Source organism: Thermobia domestica, chromosome 16 (assembly GCF_964235325.1).
Source record: "Thermobia domestica chromosome 16, izTheDome1.hap1.1, whole genome shotgun sequence".
NCBI classification, from domain to species: domain Eukaryota; kingdom Metazoa; phylum Arthropoda; class Insecta; order Zygentoma; family Lepismatidae; genus Thermobia; species Thermobia domestica.
The window spans coordinates 152,981,121-153,006,461 of record NC_137469.1 but is presented as its reverse complement, the minus strand read 5'-3'; the positions used below and the strand labels follow the sequence as shown (position 1 = coordinate 153,006,461).

The 25,341-nt window shown below is 34.8% G+C and overlaps 1 protein-coding gene across 1 annotated transcript in view; it reads left to right on the top strand.

Annotated features, from left to right (window-relative positions):
- The window catches only part of LOC145672658 (cell adhesion molecule Dscam1-like), a 439,482-nt gene that overhangs the window by 268,449 nt on the left and 145,692 nt on the right, over positions 1-25,341 (top strand). The window contains exon 5 of the mRNA XM_081741822.1: positions 22,501-22,618. Coding sequence (XP_081597948.1) covers positions 22,501-22,618 — 118 coding nt within the window. The remainder of the gene's footprint in view (positions 1-22,500; positions 22,619-25,341) is intronic.

Genomic DNA, 25,341 nt, shown 5'->3' with positions numbered 1-25,341 from the left:
TTTTTTATATATTAACATTATATCTATACCCTATTTCTTTTTCTTTCTCTTCTTCTCATAGTAAAATCAGCCAGCCTAGTACATATTTAGAATATCTTATGGTCCAAAATTACAAAGTAATAAAGATTTATAATACAAATATACAATGTACCGTTGTATATTATGGCGCCCGACGGACTTTTTTTTCTATTCATTTTATTTAATAAAAAGAAAAAGAATTCTGGAACGTTTACTTTTACATATCAATCAGTGTGGGAATTAGATAATCTATATTGGGGGGGATAAAATTAGGTCAACAAGTCATAAAGTCTGAAGCTACAAATTTCAAAATGAGACAATAATGCCTTACTCTCTCTCTCTCTCTCTCTCTCTCTCTCTCTCTCTCTCTCTCTCTCTCTATATATATATATATATATATATATATATATATATATATATATATATATATATATATGTGTGTGTGTGTGTGTGACATCTGTAATAAATAAGAGATTTATTAATTTAATAAATCTACCAACAATAACTATGCATGTATATATTGTCTGACATACCCCCCCCCCACCAAACCTTTCTGAACGTGTTTAAATGTTGTACTCACTCTTGTACCCGTACCTCTCTAAGGTTTATTTAACTAATAATACGTCCCGAGCGATAGCCATGATCACAAGCATATGCTAATTTTTACATTCATATTGAAATCTTACACTTTGCGTAATTACATACAGGTAGCAAAAAAAAGTCTTATGAAAACCACTAAAATTATCAGTTAAACCGGACATACTTTTTAAAAAAGAAAATCTAGATATTAGCCTATCAAACAAGAAATGGATTGTTGCTGGTTCCTATTTCTGACATCAAGGTCAAATCGAAGGCCAAACATTTAAAATCTCTCAATTCAAATTTCGAGCTTGTGCTTCTACTCCCCGCTAAAGCTGCGCTCTTCACGACTTTTTTCTCCAAATATCGATTCCGTGATTGGGCTCAGGAAGTCAACACTTATAATTACTTTACTGTTAAGTTGCATATGAGTTGATTCACTATGGGCTACGTTATTCAAATAAGGTAAAACATTACATTGAAGTTTTTCAGACAACATTATTAGCGTGGACAGCAAACTGTACAGTGAAAAGAAAGATGGAAAAATGAAGGGTTAACTTAAAAAAAAAAAAAAAAAAAGCTTCAGTTGAAATGCTTATACAGACACGGACAAAGACACAGAGAACCAGTCGTATTAACAAATGCTGAAACAAATCTTCAATTATGCGCTTATTCACCTAGAAATCACCTTCACTAACATGTCTGCTCACTAGGAGCGTATCCCCAGCGTGTACGTTAACATATACTTACGAGAGAATACCTATATCTCAGATTTTGAGTACAGTTTCAAAATTCATTTCCGTAAACTGAAAAGGCAGTGATTACTATGTTAATTATCACAAATTAAATGCAACTTTTGAGTTGTATACACACAAACTACTAGGGAGTGAAGACCATGTACTAACAAAGAGTACACTGGAAAATGAAATAACATGTTATAAAAAAAATTAAAATAAGATGATAATCGATACAAATGTAGAGGATGAATATGACATGTCCGAACTTTGCCAAGTATGGTGGAAGCACTAGCGGATCCAGAAGGATCGTTTGGGAGGGGCGATTCGCTTCTCGAATATGAATGTTGCTTCAAGGTGACCAGAATTTTAATTTACAAGAATAGGACTCATATGGATACGAGGCTGGAGGGGGGTGGGTGTAAAAATGTTTCCCAGATTCCACTTTGGGACCCGAACTTGTAAGCGCTTTTTTTTTTTTTTTTTTTTTTTTTGTAATGGGAGTATTTTCTCTGTAGATTTAAATTAAATACGTTCTTCCGTTTCGGAGGCGGTGTCATGATTCACTTCACACACAGTCACCGCAACATATGAGATGCACTGTCTGGCACAGTACTTGCACAAAAGAAAATATTGTATTCACGATATCATTCATTTTAACGAAAGAGTGTACAATTTGCTCTAATCATTTATATTTTGAGTAACAATTGAGGGACAGCAGTTACAAAAATTAATACAAAATTAATCTATTTCTATATTTGTGTGGGGTCCACGAAACATAATATAACTATAGTTATGCTTACAACAACACTAAAATTACCTAGGTATATTATACTAGCCTTCGTCTAGGTGGGGCTCGTCCCCAGATCCCCAATCTGCTCGACATAGGGCCTTGCACAATATAGCAAATGCAAGGCCGTACTGTGGCACAATATTTCGCGTTCTTCCTTCTGTCTTTCATATAGGATTGGATTGAGCTAAAACTGTGTCAGGAAATTCCAACACCTCGTAAGGCACTTTAATGACCCCCCCCCCACCTTTTTCCTTCTCTTCTACGTTAAGTGAAAAAAAAACGTTCAAATATATGTTGAATTATTTTAAATGAAAAATCAAACTACCAACTTTCATGTTTCTAACCGCAAGGGATCCCGAGATATGGAATATAATAATAATAATAATAATAATAATAATAATAATAATAATAATAATAATAATAATAATAATAATAATAATAATAATAATAATAATAATAATAATAATATTTTCTTCCCTTCTAGGTAAAATATCAAAAATGAATATTGAATTATTCATATACGTATTGAATTATTTTAAGCAGAAAGTCCATATACGAAATTTCATGTTTCTAACCTTCAAAGATTCTTAGATATTGATATCTTATTATAATATTTTCAATCGCCGCCACTTTTTCATTCCATCTCTTTTTTTCTCCGTTTTACTATAATATAAAAAAAGTCGAAACACGTGTCAAATTATTTTAAATGAGAAATCCAAATGCCAAATTCCAAGTCTTTAGTCTTAACTGATTATTTATCTCTTGAGGAAGTAAGACGTGTTTGTAGGTGCTCCAGGAATCGGTGAAGCGTGAAATCATGGGGGTGTCGCTTGAATATTGGAGAGTTAGTGTTGGACTCTTCAACGCGAGGTTGCGTGTGAAGTGTTGCCATCCCCATAGCATACATTTCCGAAGTAACGTTAATTTATTTTTTGTAGGAGTAGTTGTCTCAATTCTGCTAGTCATAGCTGGTTTAGAGACCAACCCTGGGCCCCGAACCCTGGAAGATGTGTTCGCAAAATTGGAGACAATGGAAAGGAAGATGAATGGCCTGTGCGAGAGTAATGCTGAATTTTGTAAACGGTTAGAAGGTGTGCTCAGTGAGTTAAGAGAGGTGAAAGAGGAGAATAAAAGACTTAGGGCAGAAATTGTAATGAATCGAAATACAATAGATAGGCTTGAGAATTTTTCGCGACGGAACAATCTAATTTTTACAAACTTACAAGGGAAGAACAATGAGACTTGGGAGGATTGTGAGAATGCAGTGAGACAGTTTGTTCAAGAACGCCTCGGAATTGAACTCTCGGAACACGATATTGAGCGAGCGCATAGACTAGGCAGAGGCAGGAACAGGCCCATTATTGTGAAATTTCTCTCATATAAACGGAAGTTAGAGATTTTAAGAAGTGCGTATAAGGCAAAAGGGACTCCCACTATAATATTTGAGGACTTTTCCGCGCGTGTTCGTGAAGTGAGAAAGAAACTGACGGTGCACATGAAAAAAGCCAGAGAAGAAGGTAAACGCGCTTTCTTAAGATTTGATAAAGTGTACATTGATAATAAACCATTTGTGTTAGAAGAGCTCGAAAGTGTTAGTGATGTGTGTGATCAGGGTGAACTTTCTTCACAAGGTGGTTCAAGTGAGTTGGAAACAATGCAAATGGATCGCTGTTCAAGGACAGGTGATGATGCGTCATTTCCTCAACTATGCAGGAGAAACACAAGATTGACAACTACAAGAGGTCGAGGGGGGAAGGTGATGCCCTGACATAGAGAGGACTTAAGCAAAGGTAAGGAAGTGAAGCATGAAAAATCTGGTCACTTGCAAGAAGTGAAAGTTGAAAATACCAAGGGACAAAGAAAAGACACTAACACACTCCTAAATATCTTTTATCAAAATGCAAGGGGGGTGAGGACCAAAACGCACAATTTCTATTGTAATATCTTGTCATCAAACTATGATATAATTGGAATAAGTGAAACGTGGCTGAAAAGCGACAACTATGACACAGAACTCTTTGATGACAGATATTCAGTGTTTAGATGTGATAGAAATCTAAAAGAAACAGGGAAACAAAGGGGAGGGGGAGTGTTACTAGCTGTGCTGAAAAAATATAAAATATTTGCTATAGACTGCTCTGAAATAAGTACGGATTGTATATTAACAAAGATTACAACTGATAAAATGACCATATATGTTTGTATTGTATATTTTGTACCTAATTCAAAGGTAGAGCAGTATGAAGAGGTTTTTCAAGGTATAGAGTCAAAATGTCAGCCAGGTTGCACTATCCTCTTATTTGGTGATTTTAACTTACCAGAAATCACAGGCACAGATTTTAATTTTTTGAATACCTCATCCAAATATCAATGCTTACATAATTTTATGTCGCTGTACAATATAGCATCTTTTAATAATATTAGGAATAATCTTGGGAAAACTTTAGATTTAGTACTTTCGAACTTAGACAGCGTAACAGTCACTAGGGACATATTTCCTTTAGTTAAGGAGGATGTGTACCACCCAGCATTATCCATAACAGTAAAATTAAGCAAATTATTAGGTATAAACAAAAAAAGTAATATCAGCACATATAATTTTAGAAAAGCTAATTTTAGGCAACTCTATTCTGAACTTCAAAATATTGACTGGACATTCCTTAGCTGTTATTCTGAGGTTGATACGGCTACAGAATCATTTTATAATACAATATGTAATATTTTTGATAAGTGCATTCCTCTCAAAAAAGAGGTAAATAGAAAGTACCCGTTTTGGTTTACTAAGAATATAATTAGGAAAATAAAAACAAAAGCCCATCACCACAGGGCAATTAAGCAGAATAGCAGAAATATAGCTTATCACTTCCTAGAATTTAAGAAGTTACGAAATGAACTTAAAAAAGAAATTAGAACAGAATACAGTAACTTCGTTGCGAATACAGAAAACACGTTACAAACTGATCCTTCCCAGCTCTGGACTTTTGTTAAAACTAAGACCCAACACCTTAATTGTAACACGCTGACATACAATAGCCAAGAATTAGTTAGTAATGACGAGATTGCAAATTCATTTGCTACATATTTTCAGTCAGTCTATAATAACGAAGATATCATGGATAGCAGTAATAATAGTAACAGCTCATATGAGACACTGGACAAATTAAGGATTCTAAAAATTGAGATGACTGAAATTAAAAAAGCAATAAGAAAACTGAAGGGGAAAGGAACGATAGGACCTGATGGTATTCCAGATTATATAATAAAGGGATGTGAAGAACACTTTCTACTTCCACTCTATATTTTATTCAATCTAATTATTTCTACTTGTAAATTCCCCAGTAAATGGAAAATAACAAAAGTCTGTCCCATTCCTAAGTCTAATAATGGTAAAGATATACAAAATTATAGGCCTGTATCAATATTGAGTACTTTTGCTAAAGTTTTTGAATCTATTATTTATAAACGGATTGAAAATCACATAAAACTATCAATTTCAGAATACCAGCATGGTTTCGTCCAGGGTAGATCGACAGTCACAAATCTCAGTGTTCTTAACAATTTTGTAGCAAGAACCCTAGATCAAGGTGGTCAAGTAGATATTATCTACACCGATTTTGCGAAAGCATTTGATAGAGTAAATCACAAGGTACTAATAGAGAAACTTCGTCAATTTAACTTCTCCGCAGAGTTAATTGGGCTGTTCGAATCGTATTTGAGAGACCGAAGGCAGTTCGTTGTATATAAGGGATACAAGTCAACCGAATACTTACAACTATCTGGTGTTCCACAAGGGTCAAATTTGGGTCCACTACTATTTGTAATATTTATAAATGATCTTCCTAGATGTATAACGTATTCCCACAAATTGTTGTATGCCGATGATCTCAAACTTTTTAGATGTATAAATTCCATAAATGACTGTAATCAACTTCAACAAGACATAAATTCAGTGGTGCAATGGTGTCAAAGTAATTTTTTGAATGTAAATATTAGTAAATGTAAAATCATGAGTATTACAAAACGTAAAATACCAGTGCAATTTAAATATTCAATTAGTGAAACTCAACTACCCGTTGTAAGTACTGTCAATGATTTAGGAGTAATGTATGATACGAAATTTACATTTGAACCTCATATTGATAACATAATAAATGAAGCGAACAGAAATCTTGGGTTTATTCTAAGAATTAGTAGGGAGTTTCGTAAACCTGCTACACTTCATAAATTGTATCAAACTTACGTTCGATCCAAACTGGAATACGCGACGCTTGTATGGAACCCAGATACAAAAATTAACTCACTAAAAATAGAAAAAATCCAGTCCAAATTTCTTAGATATCTTGTATATAAGGAAACAAACATTTTCCCAAGAACTGAAAACACTAATTCATTAAATAGGAATTTTAAAACTCTAACCCTCAAACAAAGAAGAACGTTATCTGACATGATATTTTTGTACAAGGTACTTAATAATAAGTTAGACTGCAACGAATTGCTTTCGAGCTTTCAAATAAGCGTTCCAGGCAGGAAAACACGTCCAGAAAACTATAACTTATTTTATTGTGCAAAAGCAAGGACTAATATCCTAAATAAGTCGCCAACATGGAGGATTAGTGCAACCTACAACAGACTCTTAAAAATTACAAATAATATAGATATTTACGCTGATTGCCTCACAAGGTTTAAAAGGGAAATTGTAAATATATTATTTCATGAAAGATGAACACTGTAATTGGGTATAATACCTGTTGTGTTCTGTTTCAATAAATAAATAAATAAATAAATTAGAAGAGATGAACATCTTATTAAAGTAATTTCCACCCCATTCTCCCTTCCTTTCTTCGAATTAAAAAAAAATCCTTCCTTAGTGATACCCTACGCAACAAATCTTATATACTGTCCTAATTTCAAGTTTCTAGCTTAATTGGTTTGGCGTGTGCGAAGTTATTCACTCAGGATTTAGTCTTTTATGTGTGAATTACAATAACAAGCTTGTGTTATTTCTCAAGAAAAGATGGAATGCCATTTGAAGTCACAATAAATTCCTGGTCCTTCGTAATGTTTCCGTGTTGAACCCCAAAAGTCACGGCTCTCTTTGTTGATCTAGTAGATAGCGAACGTACCTATGATCTTTGATGCATGAAGTTCTGTGGTTTAATTTCCAGTAAGTTAGCATTGAACGCACTACAGTGGGTCAGATCCAACTTTGAACTCGTTCTCATTCTGTAAAGCATCCCATTTGACAAACAACGTAAATACATATCAATCAATCAATCAACCGAAAAGTCTCCTTTTAGATTCAGAGAGCATTTCGGTAAGGAGCGCTGAAGATTCTTTATTTCTCTTTCTTAAAGGTAAAGGCAATTGAGGTTATAATCCGGAATTCCGAAACCATTTCATATCCTTTTTCTATGACACAATAACACATTTTTACTACAAAGAGTGACCCGTCTTACCCTCCTTATTACAGTTGTTCGTCCAACGAATGAATCATATTCTCGCTACTTTGGGGCTTATGGTGACCGCCCCAAGGAACTAGGGAGAGAAGTATTCACAATTCAAATATGTCTGTATTAAGTACCACACATTTTTATTGGACTCTGCTATGCTTGTCACACAGATTGATCAGTCGGGAAAAAGACCATATTAGTATTTCCCAATGATAAATGCTGAAAGTTCAAAAAAACTCTTTGGAGGGGGCGGTCGCCCCCTCCGCCCTCCCCGTGGATCCGCCAGTGGGTGGAAGTAGCTATTTGTTTACTTCTTCTTGGCCAACCGCTAAGAGCATTTATAAATCCATATGTGGCTTTGTTATACGCAATTAGTACATTCAAATTCACGAACGACGATGAACTGAAGGGTACGAAGGTACAGTTGCAAGTAACAACCATAGTCATAATAATATAGTTCAACTAAATTGAAAATAGTGGTTAATTAGGTGGTAAGTAGAAATGACCACAACTGAATAGTTTACATCGATCATTCTGAAGAAATTTGTAGTTATACTGAGCATAGTTTGGGGGGGAAAGCGAGCATCCCCGGTGGGAATACTTCAGCTGACTTCTTTGAGGGGGAACAAAATGTGATTGAGGGGGAAAATCCCCCTCATCCCCCCCGGTAATTCGCACCCTGATATCAATCATTCGAGTTTTCGAATGCACCTCGTATACTTGAAAATTACAATTCATATAATTATACATATATATCATATTTAATTTTAGAACAATATTATTATCATACTTATCATATTTATTTTAAACTTTATCACCATCTTTATTTATTTATACATTTCAACGACGATAAGGCACATTCGAAATTTGATTTGTAAGTTATTTAAGTCCTTTTTCTGGTCCATTAACTGCTTGTTACAAATTATTAATTATTTATTTAGGCAACATGAAGGTTTTGAAAAAGATGTATGTATATTCATGTAGTTGTTCTTTGAACGTAGAATGATCGGATATATTTATATTATTAGCATATAACTCGACTGTAACAACAACACAAAAGTAAGAATTGTTTAAAATACAAATTCCTTATAGAAAACATAAATTATTAACTTCAATATATATTCTAGCATTACAAAGATGCTTTTAAATATACTTCAATAACATGGAACACGAATAATGTGATTGACAATACAAATATCAAAGAAAACACCTAACATTAAGACATATGTGGCCATAATAAGAATCAATTTGATATATACTTTTGGACGTCCGTACATTAGGTTAAGTTACATGACCAATGTATTTGTTTAGGTTGCATTGAATGTCATAAACCGGAATACAGTCTTGCGCGTTATTTACATCTACAGTTCTTTGTTTCTTACTTTGAGACTTTTCGTCATCTATGGGATTTCTACGAAATCTCCATCGAACGTGATTAGATCTAATGTTTACATGCTTCTTAGGTGAACGTAAACGTATTACGCTTTAACCCTTTATGGACGGAATTATTTTCCTGTTGAAGAAACAAATTGTTTTCGGTATCAAGCTGTGATCCACACTGAAGACGCCAGGCTTCGCTACTTGTCAAATATAATCCTCGAAACGTAACGGATATGAAACGATCGTCGTTTGGAATAAAAAAAATGCTCGGGCTTGCAATACAACAATGCGTTGAAACGTTACAAATTTGTTTTCGTCGTCCATATCGGGTTAATTAGGTCAAGTCACACAATCACATTTACCGTCACTACTAAGGTTAGGTTCGGTTATCTTACCGTTAACACTAGGTTCAGTTCTTCTTCGTTTCACTGGAGGTGAAATATCGTGCCTCCTAATGGATCTGTATTTGTTCTTTACATGACATCCACGGTAGTCTGTCCTGCCATGGTTTCTGTTTCTTCTGTAGTTAGGCTCGGTTACATTACCGGTACATATGGATTTAATATCACCTTTTACATTGGGATCACACTTTTTGGGATGGACACTTCGAACGTGGTTCGAAGGTTAGTTTGATTCAAGCTAGCACTGTATTGCACCATTGATGGATTTTCAAATCTTAGCAATATCATGCTTAGATTATTAAAGTCAATGCACTGCATCATATTCCGTAAGGACATCGTCAGATTGCTCACTATTATCATATTAGTCTTGTCATTGAATGCAAAGTTCAACAGATTCGACTCAATCAACCAATCAACACAAGCACTAATAGGAACACACGTTTCCTTTCTGCATTTCACGAATATTGGAATCAACTTACCTCCTGCTACATGAATCACAGAATTAATATCATGTTGAATATACGGGGAACACAGACAGTCAATAGCATTCTCAAGATGAAGATAATCATAACTTTTTGCGCACTGATACATACCAGAATCTTCATTACACACAGTATCAGCAAAGCAGTCAAAAACATTCGAATGAGGAAAGAAGTTAGGATAATCTGATCCAATCAATAAGGCACTATGCTTTTGTGAAAACTCCGTACATTTCACTAATGTAATGTGCTCACCATTACGCACTGCATTCTCGTGAATACACTTTTCTTTAATGGAGTTTACTTCATCCGCAACTGTTTACTTTGGTTGGTGTGTTCATTTACCATAGTCTCTATAATATCTACAGAATCCTGTACTTCAATGCATCTCTGTACTATCTTTTCCCTATCTTCACCGTAACGTCCCAATTTGGCAGCAATTTGTTGATTCACTTGATTCAATTGTTCCTGTATCTGGTCCCATTTGCCGTCGTTGCGTTCCTACAATTGCTCAAGCTTTTCATCAAAATGCTGAGCTTGGTCCTTAATTTGTTGTGATATCCCTCTTAGAACATCCATTAAGTTTTCTGGAGCATTCCTTTCGGCCTGGACCATTTGGATATCCGTCGCTTCACTATTCGTGTTTTTTTTCTGTGTATTACTTTTCCACTTCTTAAAATAGTGAAATCAATGTGAGGCTCAATGGTGCTCGTTTTACTATACTTCGAACGATACACTTTCACTTTTCCTTTCCCGAATTTTCGCCACCAATTTTAGAACGGTTCGCTTTTATTAAATTAATTGAGCCACTAAAACACAAACTCATCTGCCACAATTCCATTTATTTATATCTTGTTGTCCCTGACAACGACGTTTCAAAATCTCATTATTTAAAACATTTGAATATCTTTTTTTATATATTAACATTATATCTATACACTATTTCTTTTTCTTTCTCTTCTTCTGAGAGTAAAATCAGCCAGCCTAGTACATATTTAGAATATCTTATGGTCCAAAATTACAAAGTAATAAAGATTTATAATACAAATGTACAATGTACCGTTGTACACCCAAGCACCACATTTGGGAGACGGTTTGTTTTATATTCTCTGCACTTGAAATGACCGATGCGCATCTAGAGGAGAATATTTCTATTATCTGAGCTTATTGTTTAACTCATCCACATAAAAGTATTCCATAGTTAGTATGCAATGACTTAAAACAACATCTAACACGTTAGTTACTATAACTTCAAAAATATCATGAAGAATGTTTGAAGCGGTTCCTTCTACAAAACGGAAATAATTCAAATCACTGAGTGGACATTTCTCTTTAACACCGTACACTGAAGCCATATTTAAATCAATTTCTGGAATCCTTATTTGATTGTCGTACATTTTTTGCCCGCGAATTAACATTATCGACTCTAGTTAATGTAAGCATATCTTTTTGATTTGTTACACAAAACCTACGTGGTCTGTGTACATTAAAGCTTTCAGAAAAGCCCCCTGCCCCAAATTGTGAGCATCTAAATTATCTCCAATTACGACTGACACTGTTCCTTTAAAACAGCACTCTTTACCTGCTACAGTTACTAAAACATCAATCTCCTCAAGTTGTTTCAAATCCTCAACAAGGGGTGTGAAAAGTAAGCTCTCGTTATACATGCAGGGTGTTTCAAAAAACACCGACAACATTTGGGAGGTGATTCCTGAAACCAAGATAAGACAAAAAGTGTAGATCAACCTGGGTGCACAAATGCTTCCTTTAGGAGTTATAGGCTGCCGAACACATGAGAAAATGAACTTTAAAGATCCATAGCTCCAAAATTATTAGGCCTACCGCAGTCGGGTCAAGATTGCAGTTAGGAACTAATATGTGCCCTATCCGAAAATCCATGTTCCAGACTCCTAAAATACTACACAACAATTTTATAGAGGGAGTTTTGCTACAGATATATAACTTGAAGTACTCATCAACTACCTCTATAAAAAATGTTGCGGAAGTACCGCAAGATTCTGAAAAATGGATATGACACTTACTAGTTCCTAAATAAAGTCTTGACCCGACTACGGTAGGTCCATAGTATCGGAGCTATGGAGCTTTAAATTTCATTTCTCATGATATCGGCAGCCTATAACTCCGAAGAAAAAAAAAAGCATTTGTGCACCCAGGTTGGTCTATACTTTTAATCAAATCTTGGTGTCATGAATTACCTCCCAAACATTGTCGGTGTTGTTTTGAAACACCATGTATATTATCTAAAACACTGCGATAAAATAGTACCAGTTTTAACATGTCTGTTAGATTTTTATTCTGGTAGAAGGTTTCTAGTTCTGGTTCCACGTGGATTAGCAACCTGAAAATCACATATATACAATTTAATTTGCAAAGCATTAGTTGCGGAAAGCAGAGGATCCAGTAAATACGATTTACTTTCAAAGAAGCCTATTTAATTGTTTCTACTTGACACAGACTTCAATACATTTTCAACCTCTATTTCCTGAAGTATTAATCCGCTTATAACAGGATGCATATTTTCAATAAACATTCTCTGTATGATATAAAATTTTACATCAGTTATCAGTTTTGTGATTGCGTTAGAGACTTTGAGAGTGGGTGGGTGGGAAGTGGGTGAAAACCTGAAGAAGTTTCAATTATATCTTCAACTTGTCGAGATACTAATTTATTCTTTTTCTTAAAAATGTAAACGTATTGCAAATTATTTTAGCGCATAAAGATACTTTCGAGATATGGAAAATAGAAGTTCCCACGACAGTTGAACGTGGCACTTTTCCACTTGTGAGGATTAATTACGTTATATGTAGAAACTTCTTGTTCAGTGGGGGCCGCGGTGGCTCAGTGGTAGAGCGTTCACCTCTGGCGCTTGGGGTTCCGGGTTCGATCCCAGCCCCGACAAGTGAACTTTGTGGTGGACAAACATCGCGTGCGTGTGTTTTCTCGGGGTTCTCCCGTTTCCTCCCACTTTCTTCATTCCACCATTTCATTCATTACTCATCATCACCGTCTCCTTTAGCCTAACCGGCATAACCGTGGGACGTAAAACTCAAAGATTTCATTTCATTTTTTCTTGTTTAGCAATGTAAATAAAGTATTATTTGTTAAGCTAACGAGAGCAAATATTGAAGCATCAGACAGATCATTTTCGTGCGATTATTTTCTTTGATTGAAAAGTATATGCTGGAAAAGTACTAAAGCGCTGAGCGTTTGGAAATTCTTTTAAGAGCCTTGTTCCTAATCACGATTTTTTTTTTCGTTGTCTTCATTTTCCCCTCATCTCGAAGACCTAGTAGTGGTTCTCGTAAAAATTAACAAATAAATCAATGAATCTTAAAGACGGAACGTTCTGAAAATCATATTCTATTTACAAAATTTATTTGCAATTACTTTAGGTAATTTTAAAAGTGTAGTTCCATACGGATAAAAGCTATCTATAAGCCGCGATTGATAAAGCTACCGAGCAACTTTTCAGAAATCGAAGTCAGAATGGAAAGAGGGTAATTTCTCAGCTCCTAGGAAATTGTTGGTAATATTCCTAAATTTTTTACTAAGGTAGATTCACATGAAACTTCATTCAAAAGTGTGCTAGGACAGCAGCCCACTGTACGCTTTAGTTCATGTGTAACTTAATCTGAGTATTATTTATTCTAACGCATTAAATAATTAATGAAAGTTGTCGAATATCTCTATAGAACACTACTTTACATAGGATCTTCGATAAAAAGAAGTACAGAATATTATTGTTTTGTTTTAAAATTTGATGTGACTTAACATGCTCAAATATCTATACTTACATGATACACTTCCAATTTTGATTTGGCTGAAAAACTCTTTCCAGACTCGTCACTTGGAGTTCCGATTTTTTTTCTGTACACTGTCCTCCAGAACTCAATAATATCGACACTTATTGATAATCTATTAATAGACTGAGTGCACTTAAACCATCAATGTGTAATTGGTTAAGTGAAAATGAAATCTTTAATTTTCATGTCACACAAACAAGTGTTTCGCCACTATGCTTAATACAAACATGCTTATTCCATTTAGCATGAAATATATTTGTAGAAAATATGTCACATGGAAGTCCAAAAGGACGAAGGGTTCGACGAACCCACTACTGCGAAATAATTTTTAGCTTACAAGTTATTAAACAAAAATGCACATTAGTGATATGCATTTATGAAAGAAGTAACGATAGACAATAAATAAAATTCTCAATATTTTAATGAAGACTTTTAATGAAGACTAGGTGTTTTACAAAAAAATATATGAGTGGGTTCGACAAACCTCCCACCTTGGACTTCTTGGGTTAAATTATTGGTGCAGATTGATAATACGGAATGAAACGAAAGTTACAGGATTCACAGCTCTTTGGACTACAATTAACATTTTCTATTTACGACGAAAAAAGTTACTAATTTTCTATTTAAAAAATTAAAATTTTCTATTAACACATACAAGGGGGACAGGGGACAAACCCCTTAAAAACTGTGCTAATGAGATAAAACTTGGAAAATGTATTCTCCCTAACGTCCAGAGAACGATTTTTTTTTTAAACATTTTTCTATACCAATTAACCGGAAGCAAAGTGAACATATTCCCCTATAAAATCCTACGGTTCGTCTCTTAGGTTAGACATAGAAAGAGTTGGTGACTGAACCGAAACATATGGGATTCACAGCTCTCTGGACTACAGTTAAAATGCGAATAAAATCTCCAAATACATCAAAAGAGAAAAACGGTGAGGAATATTTTTAAAAGTTGCCCTAATGGGATAAGAGATGGGCTTTTGGCCATAGGTCCATATGAACTTTTCCTCTTATTTCGATGTGAGGAATCACCTCTTAAAGTTTGTCGGTATAGTTCGATAACACTTTGTATATCTATATCTATCTTTGGCTCTCTTGCTATCGTTATCTCTACATAGATCACTTGGACCTGATAAAATTAGTCCTCTCTTTCTCAACAAAACTGCTTCAGTTATTGCGGTTCCTCTATCTATCTTATTCAATAGATGCTTCAAGGAAGGGTATTATCCCACCAGTTGGAAACTAGCTCACGTGACCCCAATATATATAAATCAGGACTTAAAGATCATGTATCCTCCTATAGGCCAATTTCTCTTCTTTCTGTAATATCAATTATCTGCGAAAAAATAATTAAAGACAGGCTACTTAAATTCACCTCACCTTACATCCATAGTTCTCAGCACGGCTTTCTACCGAAAAGCTCAAGTCTCTCAAACTTAAGTACTCTTCTTTCCTGTGCAGTCAAATGTATGAATAACAATACTCAATTAGATGTTATCTACTTTGATCTCTCGAAGGCCTTTGATTCTGTCAGTCACATTCATCTTCTTCATAAACTCTCCAATAGATTTATTGTACATGGCAAATTTCTCTCTCTAATCACAAGCTACTTGAAGGACCGTAAACAGAGAGTTGTTCTTTCAGGGGCGACTTCTAACCCCCAACCCGTGATCTCAGGGGTGCCTCAGGGGAGTGTACTTGGACCTCTACTGTTTGTCCTGTATATGGATGATCTCTACACGCACTTATCAGCTCAACCTAGTGGCCTTCTGCTTTTTGCTGACGATTGTAAGTTATACAGAGAAATATCGTGTCTCCATGACACAATTGCTCTACAGGAAGACATAAATTCCCTTACACGCTGGTGTGAAATGTGGCACTTGAAACTCAACAGTAAGAAATGTGACAGTATTATTATTACTTTGAAAAAGTCTCCTGTTCCCTCCACATACCATATCAACGATTCCCCTATCACACATTCTGCTAGTCATAACGATCTTGGTGTCATCTTTGATTCAAAACTCACCTTCTCTGACCACATCTCCTCAATACTAAAGAATTCAATGCGCATGTTGGGACTTCTTTATCGATTCACCGAACTACGCACTGTTTCTTCATTAGCAACTTTTTATAAGACTTTAATAGCGCCCAAGATCGAATACTGCTCTCCCATATGGGCCATGGCAGCACCTACACATCTCTCCAGACTTGATTCTGTTCTCAATTTCTTCATTGCTATAGTCCGTTTTCGTGTTCCTGCACTTCGAATATTATCTAAGAAGGAGCTCTTGCGACATCTTAATATTCAGACTCCTGAAGTACGCAGAATTATCTCTGACCTGAAATATCTACATAAAATAGTTAATGGAACCTTAAGATCGGAAATATTACTTCAGGAACTATCCTTACGTGTCCCTTCCCGCATCACTCGGAATACCCACCTATTCCATCTTGCCCGTCCTAGGTTGGCTGTTATACAGAGGTCTCTTTTTTATAGAATACCAAACAGTTATAATCAAGTAACAACTGATGTGGACATTTTTTCGAACTACCCAGTGTTTGAAAGAGCAATACGAGCTTTGACGGAATAGTTTTACTTTTACACTCTTTTTTTTGTATGTTGTTGTTATTGTTGTCTTATTTTTTTCTTTCTTTTGTTAGCATGTCCCTGTGTAAAATGGCAAAGCTATGCTGTATCTGGGAAATTGTTCAATAAATAAATATATATATATATATATATATATATATATATATATATATACAGGGTGTTAATATATATCATGTGTGTGTGTGTGTGTGTGTGTGTGTTTGTGTGTTTGTGTTCAAGATGAATGTTTTCGTCTTTGTTGTTCATAATTTTACTCTTTTACAGTGAAAATATAAGAGGTTACTACCTCAAACAACTAGTACATATTCATACAATAATTGAATTCTAATATAAGTAAGCAGTTATTAAATCACTGCGTTTAAAATATGTGTGGCTGGTTGATTTAAGTGAATGCAGAGAAATACACTTTTACAGGTAAAGAAATAACTTATAGGTTCATACCTCTACTTAAAAGAGGATATTTTTATTCTTGTGGGCAGCAGCAAACGTATCCACAACTTCTTCAAGATCTAACGATTTAGCAAATTTTCTTCAATATAATGTAATCCTAAGTTTTTCAACCTGTCATCAGTCATTAAACTGCGTACGTGTCTTTAATCTTTTCATACATGAGAATGATCTTTCACATGTAGCACTAGAAACTGATACAATCACAGAGATGATATGTAGCTTGTAGGTTTCTAAGAATGCTTTTTTGTAGACTCAGAGATCAACGGAATTCATCAAGGAATCAACTTTGGTTTTCTCTTGTCTTCATATAACTTAACTGTGTTTGGGAGGAATCTGAGTTCACACTAGAATATTTCCAGATCACTTTCATACTTTCCATTTCCAGATTACATATATGGGGCCATGGGCTCCACAATGATGTAATTTACCGTAGAAAATGTTCACTTTTTGGATGTAGAGTGGTGATTGATCTAATGATTTTGCTACATGATCCAAACTGTTTTTCCGTCTCAGTCATTGCCTCATCAATAGTAAACAGAAAACATGTCTCTTAGTATATTATATTTAGAAAATTCGTTTTCTGCCTCCAACGAAGGAAGATATTCAACCAAAATGAATTTGTAATATTTCAATGATGAATGTCTAGTTCGTTTCTACGAGGAGCCCCTATGGTCTATCTGTTTTGGGCTCTGAAATTTCAAGACCATATCCTTTGCATATCTCCAAAAAACATTCTTGATAAATTCGTTCGAATGTTGTTAGTTGAGAGTCATATTCTCCAGATCTCATCTTCGTCAGCATTTGAACTAGTGAATCTACAAGAATCAAACCTTCCGACATGTCTGCATCTACTCGAGATAAGACGAAGCTCAAAGTTATAGCATGGTAGGGGTCATCTCAAATTTTACCGGCCCGAAAACATTCCCTCTCGTACAAATCACACTAATTTGCCGGATGGAATGATGGAAATAAATAAAAATCACAAGTTCCAGATTTGGTTTAATACCGCATAATAATATAAATAGTTGTTTCGTAGATAAACTGTATTATTAATGATAATAATTAAGTAAAAAGTGATGGACAAGGACAAATGTTCTTAAGAGACAAACATCGCACAGAAACAGGAACAAAACTTTAACAGGACACTGATTTGCCGTAACAGCCCACTTTAAATTTTAAGCCTTGCTCTTGAAGCTGAAGTTTCACTTTAAAATCAACTGCCAATAATTGTCATGTATTTTTCATATTTCAGAAAAATGTCTCTATTTCACAATCTAAAAATATGGTAACCTAATCAGTGACGAAACTAGACATTTGTTGCTCAGGGCAAATTTTGCGATTAGCATCCTCTTCATCTCGTACATCAATAAACACATAGATTAGTTTGCTGGCGCACGGGGCAACTGTCCTGGGCAACCCCGCCCCCAAAGGTACAGAGAAATCGGCGCCCTTGGTGGCAGCATCTTGTTTTGATCTGGCCGTTAGTTCAATTATTTGTGGTTACTTTTTCCCTTCTGCTCTAAAACTGAGAAATGAATGTGTATTTACTTTATTAAAATGATGAAGTGAACACTCTTTGAAGCAAAAAGAGGAAATGCGTTTTTCTTTCCCTAATATCAGTGTGGAAACAGACATTCAATCGGGACTTCTTACAACAAAAAAGTATACGTGGGCGTTTTCTTTCTTTCGTTTGTTTACCTTCACTAGTTTCTAAAATTTGACGTGAATTCACATACACAAACACTTCACAACCAACACTGAATGGCCAAAGCTCAGCAGTAGAACATCAGCGTAAGATTCGGAAGATGGTGTGATTGATCCCTCGTGGATGAATATTTCGACTGAAAAGATTACCAAGATTGTTCCTCGGTGTCACTAGGGAAGTTTTTATGGCCCCATTGACTCATTTCCCTCATTTCTATGCTCTGAGTCTCGGATGTTTCAAGGTCTTAAAATAAATTCTGATTTATTTGAAATAACCTACTATCCTGTAGTCGATGCTAAATTAATATTGTTAGTTTTGAGATTAGATTTGAAGGAGAGGCATTAATTAGTATATCCTGTTGAAAATTCAAATGACCACTGATTAACTGTTCTGCATAATTCCTACAATGTAATTTTCTCAGAAACACTTAATGCTTAATTTTCTCAGAAATGCATATTTTGACCAAGAACAAATATAAATCTGTGATAAAAATTGGTACTCACTGTCTGAACTTACTGAATGGAATATCTGTGGACCTGTCCTACAAACTCCTGATATATCACTGATTACTAAACATCAGATAACGGGATCATACGACCAGGTCACGGGAGTAACTAACACTTTTACACGAAATAGCATTACTGCAGTGACCAATTTGTATCATCTCGGTATCTTACCTGATGGTTAATAATCAGAAGATTGTAGCATTAGGTCTGGTACAATTTCTATAGTAGTAGCAGTTTTGGGATTAAGCTACAGTTAAAATCGTTTAAAAGAAAATACTTCTGAACGATTTATTTATAAAGAATCACTGATTTTTGTTAGCCTTGTTTCCCCAGACTTTAGTTAGTAGTATAGATCCACCAAGCGCTGAATCCGGTTTCCTTGAAGATCGCTAGTACCGCTTGTTAATATCGCAGCAGAAGGTTTCTACTGAGTTGCCAACGGCCAAAAGCGTTAGAAAACTAAACAAGATCAGAAGGTAGTCGAGAAGAAGAACTAATATCAGTAGCAAATAGTAGGTGTTGGTAGTATTCAGTATCTTAATTTTCTCGAACGATTGGGATACGAACAGAGAGAATGACAGAAATAATAAAAACTTCGGCCCTCTTCTTTTACTGTATATTAAACAAGACGGCTCGCTATTATTTGATAATAATAATGCCAACTTTTTTAATGAATACTATGCATTTGTTTTATGTCGCCATAATCAATGGAAATTAATTACTTAGTATACGAAGATTTCTTTCATCCAACACAAGTGTAATGTTTTACTACATGCATGCTATTTGTAAAAAATCATCTCTTATTTTAGTATGACTTTTCACGTCAAAGCGAATGAGAATACCGACTGATTTTGCTTTTACCTGCGATGTTCTCACTAACGTACATTATGTTTTCCTGATTTGAATTCTTTTCAAAAACATACAGCTGTTAAGAAATCTTTGAACCAACGAATTCATATTAATGTGCATTTCTTTATGCCTTTCAAATATAAACTTATGGAAACATAGACTTCAGCACTCTATTTCTCGTAAAATTCTAGCTCAATTTGATATATTATATGACCCCCCTTCGTATTTAAAAAATGTAGAGCGATTTAAATATGGTCGACTTCAAGATGGCGGCTACTTTAAGCATACCCTCAAATAAATGTCTACTTTTTCCCGATGTCGGTTAGCATGATTTTGTTTTTCATCCCTTTACCCGTTTCACAAATAAAGTGATTTTTTTAAACTTGAAACATATTGTTAATTCTTATTCTGATCAATCAGGGTTTTGACCACTGCGGCCTACTTTATAGGCGGAAACGCTTTGAATTTTGCTTATGATTGTTTCTTGACATTCCACACTTCTCTCACAAGTTTGGTCAAGAAACTAGATTTTGGCATTGATAAAATTTTACTTGTAAGAGAAGAAAATTATGAAATACTCGTTCAAAAATTGCGAGGCATAAAGGTGAAATATGTATTTTAAAATTCTTTCACTATCTGACACCAAGATAAAATGAAAAGTATAGACCAATCTGAGTTCACAAATGCTTCCTTATGGAGTTATAGGCTGCCGAAAACATGAAAAGAATGAAGATTAAAGGTCTATAGTTCCAAAACTATGGACCCTACCGTAGTCGGGTAAAGACTTCACTTAAGAACTCATATGTGCGCTGTCCAAAAATACATGTTTCAGAATTCTAAGGTACTCACGCAACATTTATTACATAGTCAGTTTAACTACGTGCAGATAATTTGAAGAGCTTAGCAAGTACCGCACGATTCTGAAACATGGATATTTGGATAGGACACATACTATAGTTAAATCAGTTAAATCAAATTATTTAATTAAATAATCCATGCGTTTGTATAAAATGTAGTTCTGTTCTTCGTTCATATTGAGATGCAAACTTTTCTACTGCTTGCAGATTGAAATCTGGAATGTTGTTCGCCAAGTTTGTCTGAATAGTACATATCACTATCGCAGATAGTATTTCTTTCATCTGTCATGGTTCTTGAGGAAGTATATTTTCTTTAGAATAGAGAACCATTTCTCTCCCCCAACGATCGGCATTCAGTTAGCATTTTTAAAATGAATAACAGGAGACAGAAATTTAATTTTCAGTGACTGTGTACTTTTGTATCCTGCTCTACTGAAAAGAAGAATGAGATAATAAGATTTATCCTTCGAGACATAATTTAATAAATATTAATATTTTTAGTCATTTGTCGATTTCAATCAATGGGAATGACCATAAATTGAAAAGCTATTAAATTTGATGCAGAAATTACTTTGAATCTACTTAAGTGTAACAATATTTTAAGTCGGGAAATTTGATGCAATCAAAATTAAGATACTGAGTAAAAATACAAAGAATGTGTAGACTTTTCTTGTAGACGGTAGGGTTATTATTAAAGTCCCTAGTATATTTTTTCCACAGTCACTAATTATTTCCTACATTGAAAGTTACTTTGTTCAGTGATTCGATTCCAGCTCTTGCCAAATAGGTTTTGAGGTGGACATACACTGCGAGTGGGTTTTCTCAGTGTTATCCCGTTTCCTCCAACTTTCTTCATTCCAGCATTTCAATCACTCTCATCCTCATCGTCCTTTTTAGCCTATACGGCATAACCATTGGACTTGAAAATTGTTATTTCGTAATAGTTACTTTTATGGTAATGAAAAATATTAACTATAATTACTAAACTAGGTGGAATGGAAAGAAGTATCATAAATACACAATCATTAAGTTTATTACAGTTTTAAGCATTATTATAATAATGCATTGCCTTGTTAAAGCCTTTCGGAACCTCTAAAAATGTTTAGTAATATAATTTCTATTTTACGGTATTTTTCAGAAAGTCTTCTATTTTAAACTTGGAGTTACACAAAATGTGACCTTTCTATTACCTTATCTTGATAGGTTACTTACATAGCATCAATTTTTTTCATGGAGATTGTTATCCAAAACCAGCATTCCGTTTATGAAATGAATCATTAGTTTCTGTCATTGATCTCATTTATACCATCAGCGACTTTCTTGTCGTTTTTCTTTTAAATTGCTGAAGCCCCCTCTTACCAATATTTTATTACTTTGGACTACGCCCTTGTCAAAATTTATTCTTTTTTTGCTAATGTTAAAAAGAATAACAGGCCGAAAATTAAATGATAAGTTTCCTTCGCACCAAGGTTTGATATAAATCGATTAATAGTACTTCATAAATTTAATCCCTTAGTTTCTGTCATTAGCGAAATATTTCTGATAGCCTTGAGTATTTGTGGTGAGATCGCCTAAGTTGACCAGCAATACTCTTTGATCCAAATTAATCGGACTATTTTGGGTAAATAAAAAAGATCAGTTATAGACAAAGGATAAAAGCATACGAGAAGATGAAGGACTACGATTACTTATTCTGTGAATCGTCAAAAGTAAATTTTATTTCTATTTAACTCTCGCTTTCTTTATTAGGTATTTTTAAGTAAATGCTCAGCTTCAAGTGCATTATACGTGCAATTTTATTTATTTTTCATCTTTAGTCATTTATTTGATAACTATTCAATTGCTCCTCTCTCTCTCACAGAGCCACAAGGAAGTCTTCGACCAACGATAGAAAATGCAACCCCCAATGTCTATGCGAGAGCAGGCAATCCAGCTGATTTAGTATGTGCTGCACAAGGATACCCCCCACCTACGTATAAGTAAGTGTAGTATAGAACTTTCATGCACAATAGATCTTTTGCTATGTGTTTCTATAGGCATTCACACAGTCATACTGATTTAGAAATTGATACAGTTTCTAACAATATCATCATCAGCATCTTTGTTTTTGTATGTCTCGTGTGTTTCTTATTATTCAACAGTTGTTTATTTTTTAATTATTCAATATTTTACATGTATGCTCGATGTTAAGTGTGAAATTAGTCCGAATAAAATAAGGTGCAGCCCCTAGAAGTTACGGCATACCTATAATTAATAATCATAAGATTCCAGGGATTGGTCTAAAAAAGAAACTAATTTAGCAAGTTGTCTATTTCAAGTTTAGAATTCTTGCGCTATGAAGTGCAAGATGTTGTTATAGTAACAAAGATCACATGATTTATTGAAAAAGGCCAGCATAAGTAGTTTAAACCATTTATTTAGTACTTTTAACGACGCAGTTATTGGGATAACTTTTCAACACTTATCGTTTCTCAAAGTTGTTTAATACAAATATGTCAATTATTCCCTTTCAATAAATATTATTTTTTAATTGATACTCTGAGCTAAATACACGTAGTTTTTGTAATACCCGCTTATTTTCTTGGATTAATTGAGTAAAGAAATAAGACTAACATGCTAAGGCTAACATGCTTATGCTAAGGGTCAATATTATGCTAAAGACAAGTAGCTATTGAAGATGGCCAGCGCTTTCGCATAATGTTACAGGAGCGAGCGCTTCTCCAGGTTCAGAGTGGACAACTTTATAGAGCTTTTACGATGTTCTAAAATAGAAATAAAATAAATCATATGGAACGTGGCATATATATTATATCCAACCATAATTGAATTATGTTTATAGAGGTGTGATAGATTAAAACTATGATATACTATACTTCCATTAAGAATTCCAAAACATTGTCCCGCTGGTCTAGTGCTACCGCCTTGCTGCACAGAGTCCCAGGACGATTTCCGGTAGTAGAGATTTAACATTTGAATGCATTACGCTTGTCCAGATTCCACTTCAAACTGTAGTTCCACGTCTCATATATCTTCGCTCGCAAGGTTGCGAAAGTATCCTCGTCGCCATAAGTGCCTTTACATCGCAGTGACGGGTATGAGACCGCGCAGTACTCCAAGGAAGGGATGGTTGTATAAAAATTTTTGATTAATTTTGAAGAGTTTTTATTCTGACTAGGGAATTAACATAGGTATAGGGGGTAAAGACACAGATTTGAAGCATCAGTGCAAGAAAAGATTCGTATTCTCAGTTTTTCTATTTATTGCTTTATATGTTAAGTTAAACACCACAATATGTATCACTGATATCGCAGATCGAATTATTTTGTAAAATCGTGTCTGTAACCTATTGTCAAAACATTCATCTCAAGACATGATGTAGAGAAAAGAGAAAGAGATAAGACATCTGTAATATATATATATATAATTACTCAATAAGTAATTATAAGTAAATTAGACTCAATAAGTAATTGTAGAAATTAGTTAAAGGACGCGTAAGAGAGCGAAAAGGAGGTCTAGAAGTCTGAGCTTTTTAGAAACGTCCTAGATAGGTGAAAATATAGTTAAAAATTGCAAAAACTATCATGTAATTTATCTTTCTTTTCTTATATCCTAGCATACTTTTTTCTTTCACATCCAAACATCTCTATTCAGAATTACGAGATAAAGGTGGAGAGAGAAACATTTCCATCTCAAGAATTATATCAGAAAAAAATCTTTTGACTTAGGCTAGATTCGAACTCGTAACCCTTGAATCCATAAGTCTGCGCTCTACCGATTGAGCTAACAATTGCTGTTGCAAAAGCCTGATTTCTACAACTACCGGTTCGCTGAATGGTGTGTATTAACAAAATTGGCCGAGATAATTGCTTCATATAGCTATTGCAATAATAATAATAATAATAATAATAATAATAATAATAATAATAATAATAATAATAATAATAATAATAATAATAATAATAAGAATTGGTCTAGGAATTAATTCGTGCGGGTGGACAAGAGATGGCGCAACGAACGGAGCGTCCCACAGTTCCGTGTATCCACACATGTGTTGCAAACCCCTGTCATCGCGTATCGTTCGTAGTATAGGGCAGTGGATTAAAGCGTCAACAAGACCAGTTTGTAGTTAAGTGAACATTGCGCAATTTGTGCCTGATAAAGTGTTTTTGCGGGGTGTCCTGCTGCATTACTTTAACATGCAGAAAAGTGCGACTGAAAGTCATCGTATTTTGGTGGAAGTGTATGGTGACTATGCTCTAGCTGAGCGAACGTGTCAGAAGTGGTTTGCACGGTTTAGAAGTGGTGATTTCGGCTTGGCAGACCAAGAGCGAGCTGGACAGCCAAAAAAATTTCAAGACGAAGAATTGACAGCATTGCTCGAGCAGGATTCGTGTCAAACGCAGGAACAACTTGCAGCAGCATTAGGCGTTGATCAAACAACAGTCTCCAAACGCTTGAAAGCCATGGGAATGATTCAAAAGATGTCACATTGGGTTCCACATGAATTGAAAGACATAGACGTTGAAAGACGAAAAACCATTTGCGAATTGCTGCTTCAACGACAGAGCAGAAAGGGGTTTCTGCATCGAATTATTACGGGTGATGAGAAGTGGATCCATTACGAGAACCCTAAACGAAAAAAGGCCTGGGTGAAACCAGGTGAACCAGGTCCATCACAACCAAAACGAGATATTCACTGTGC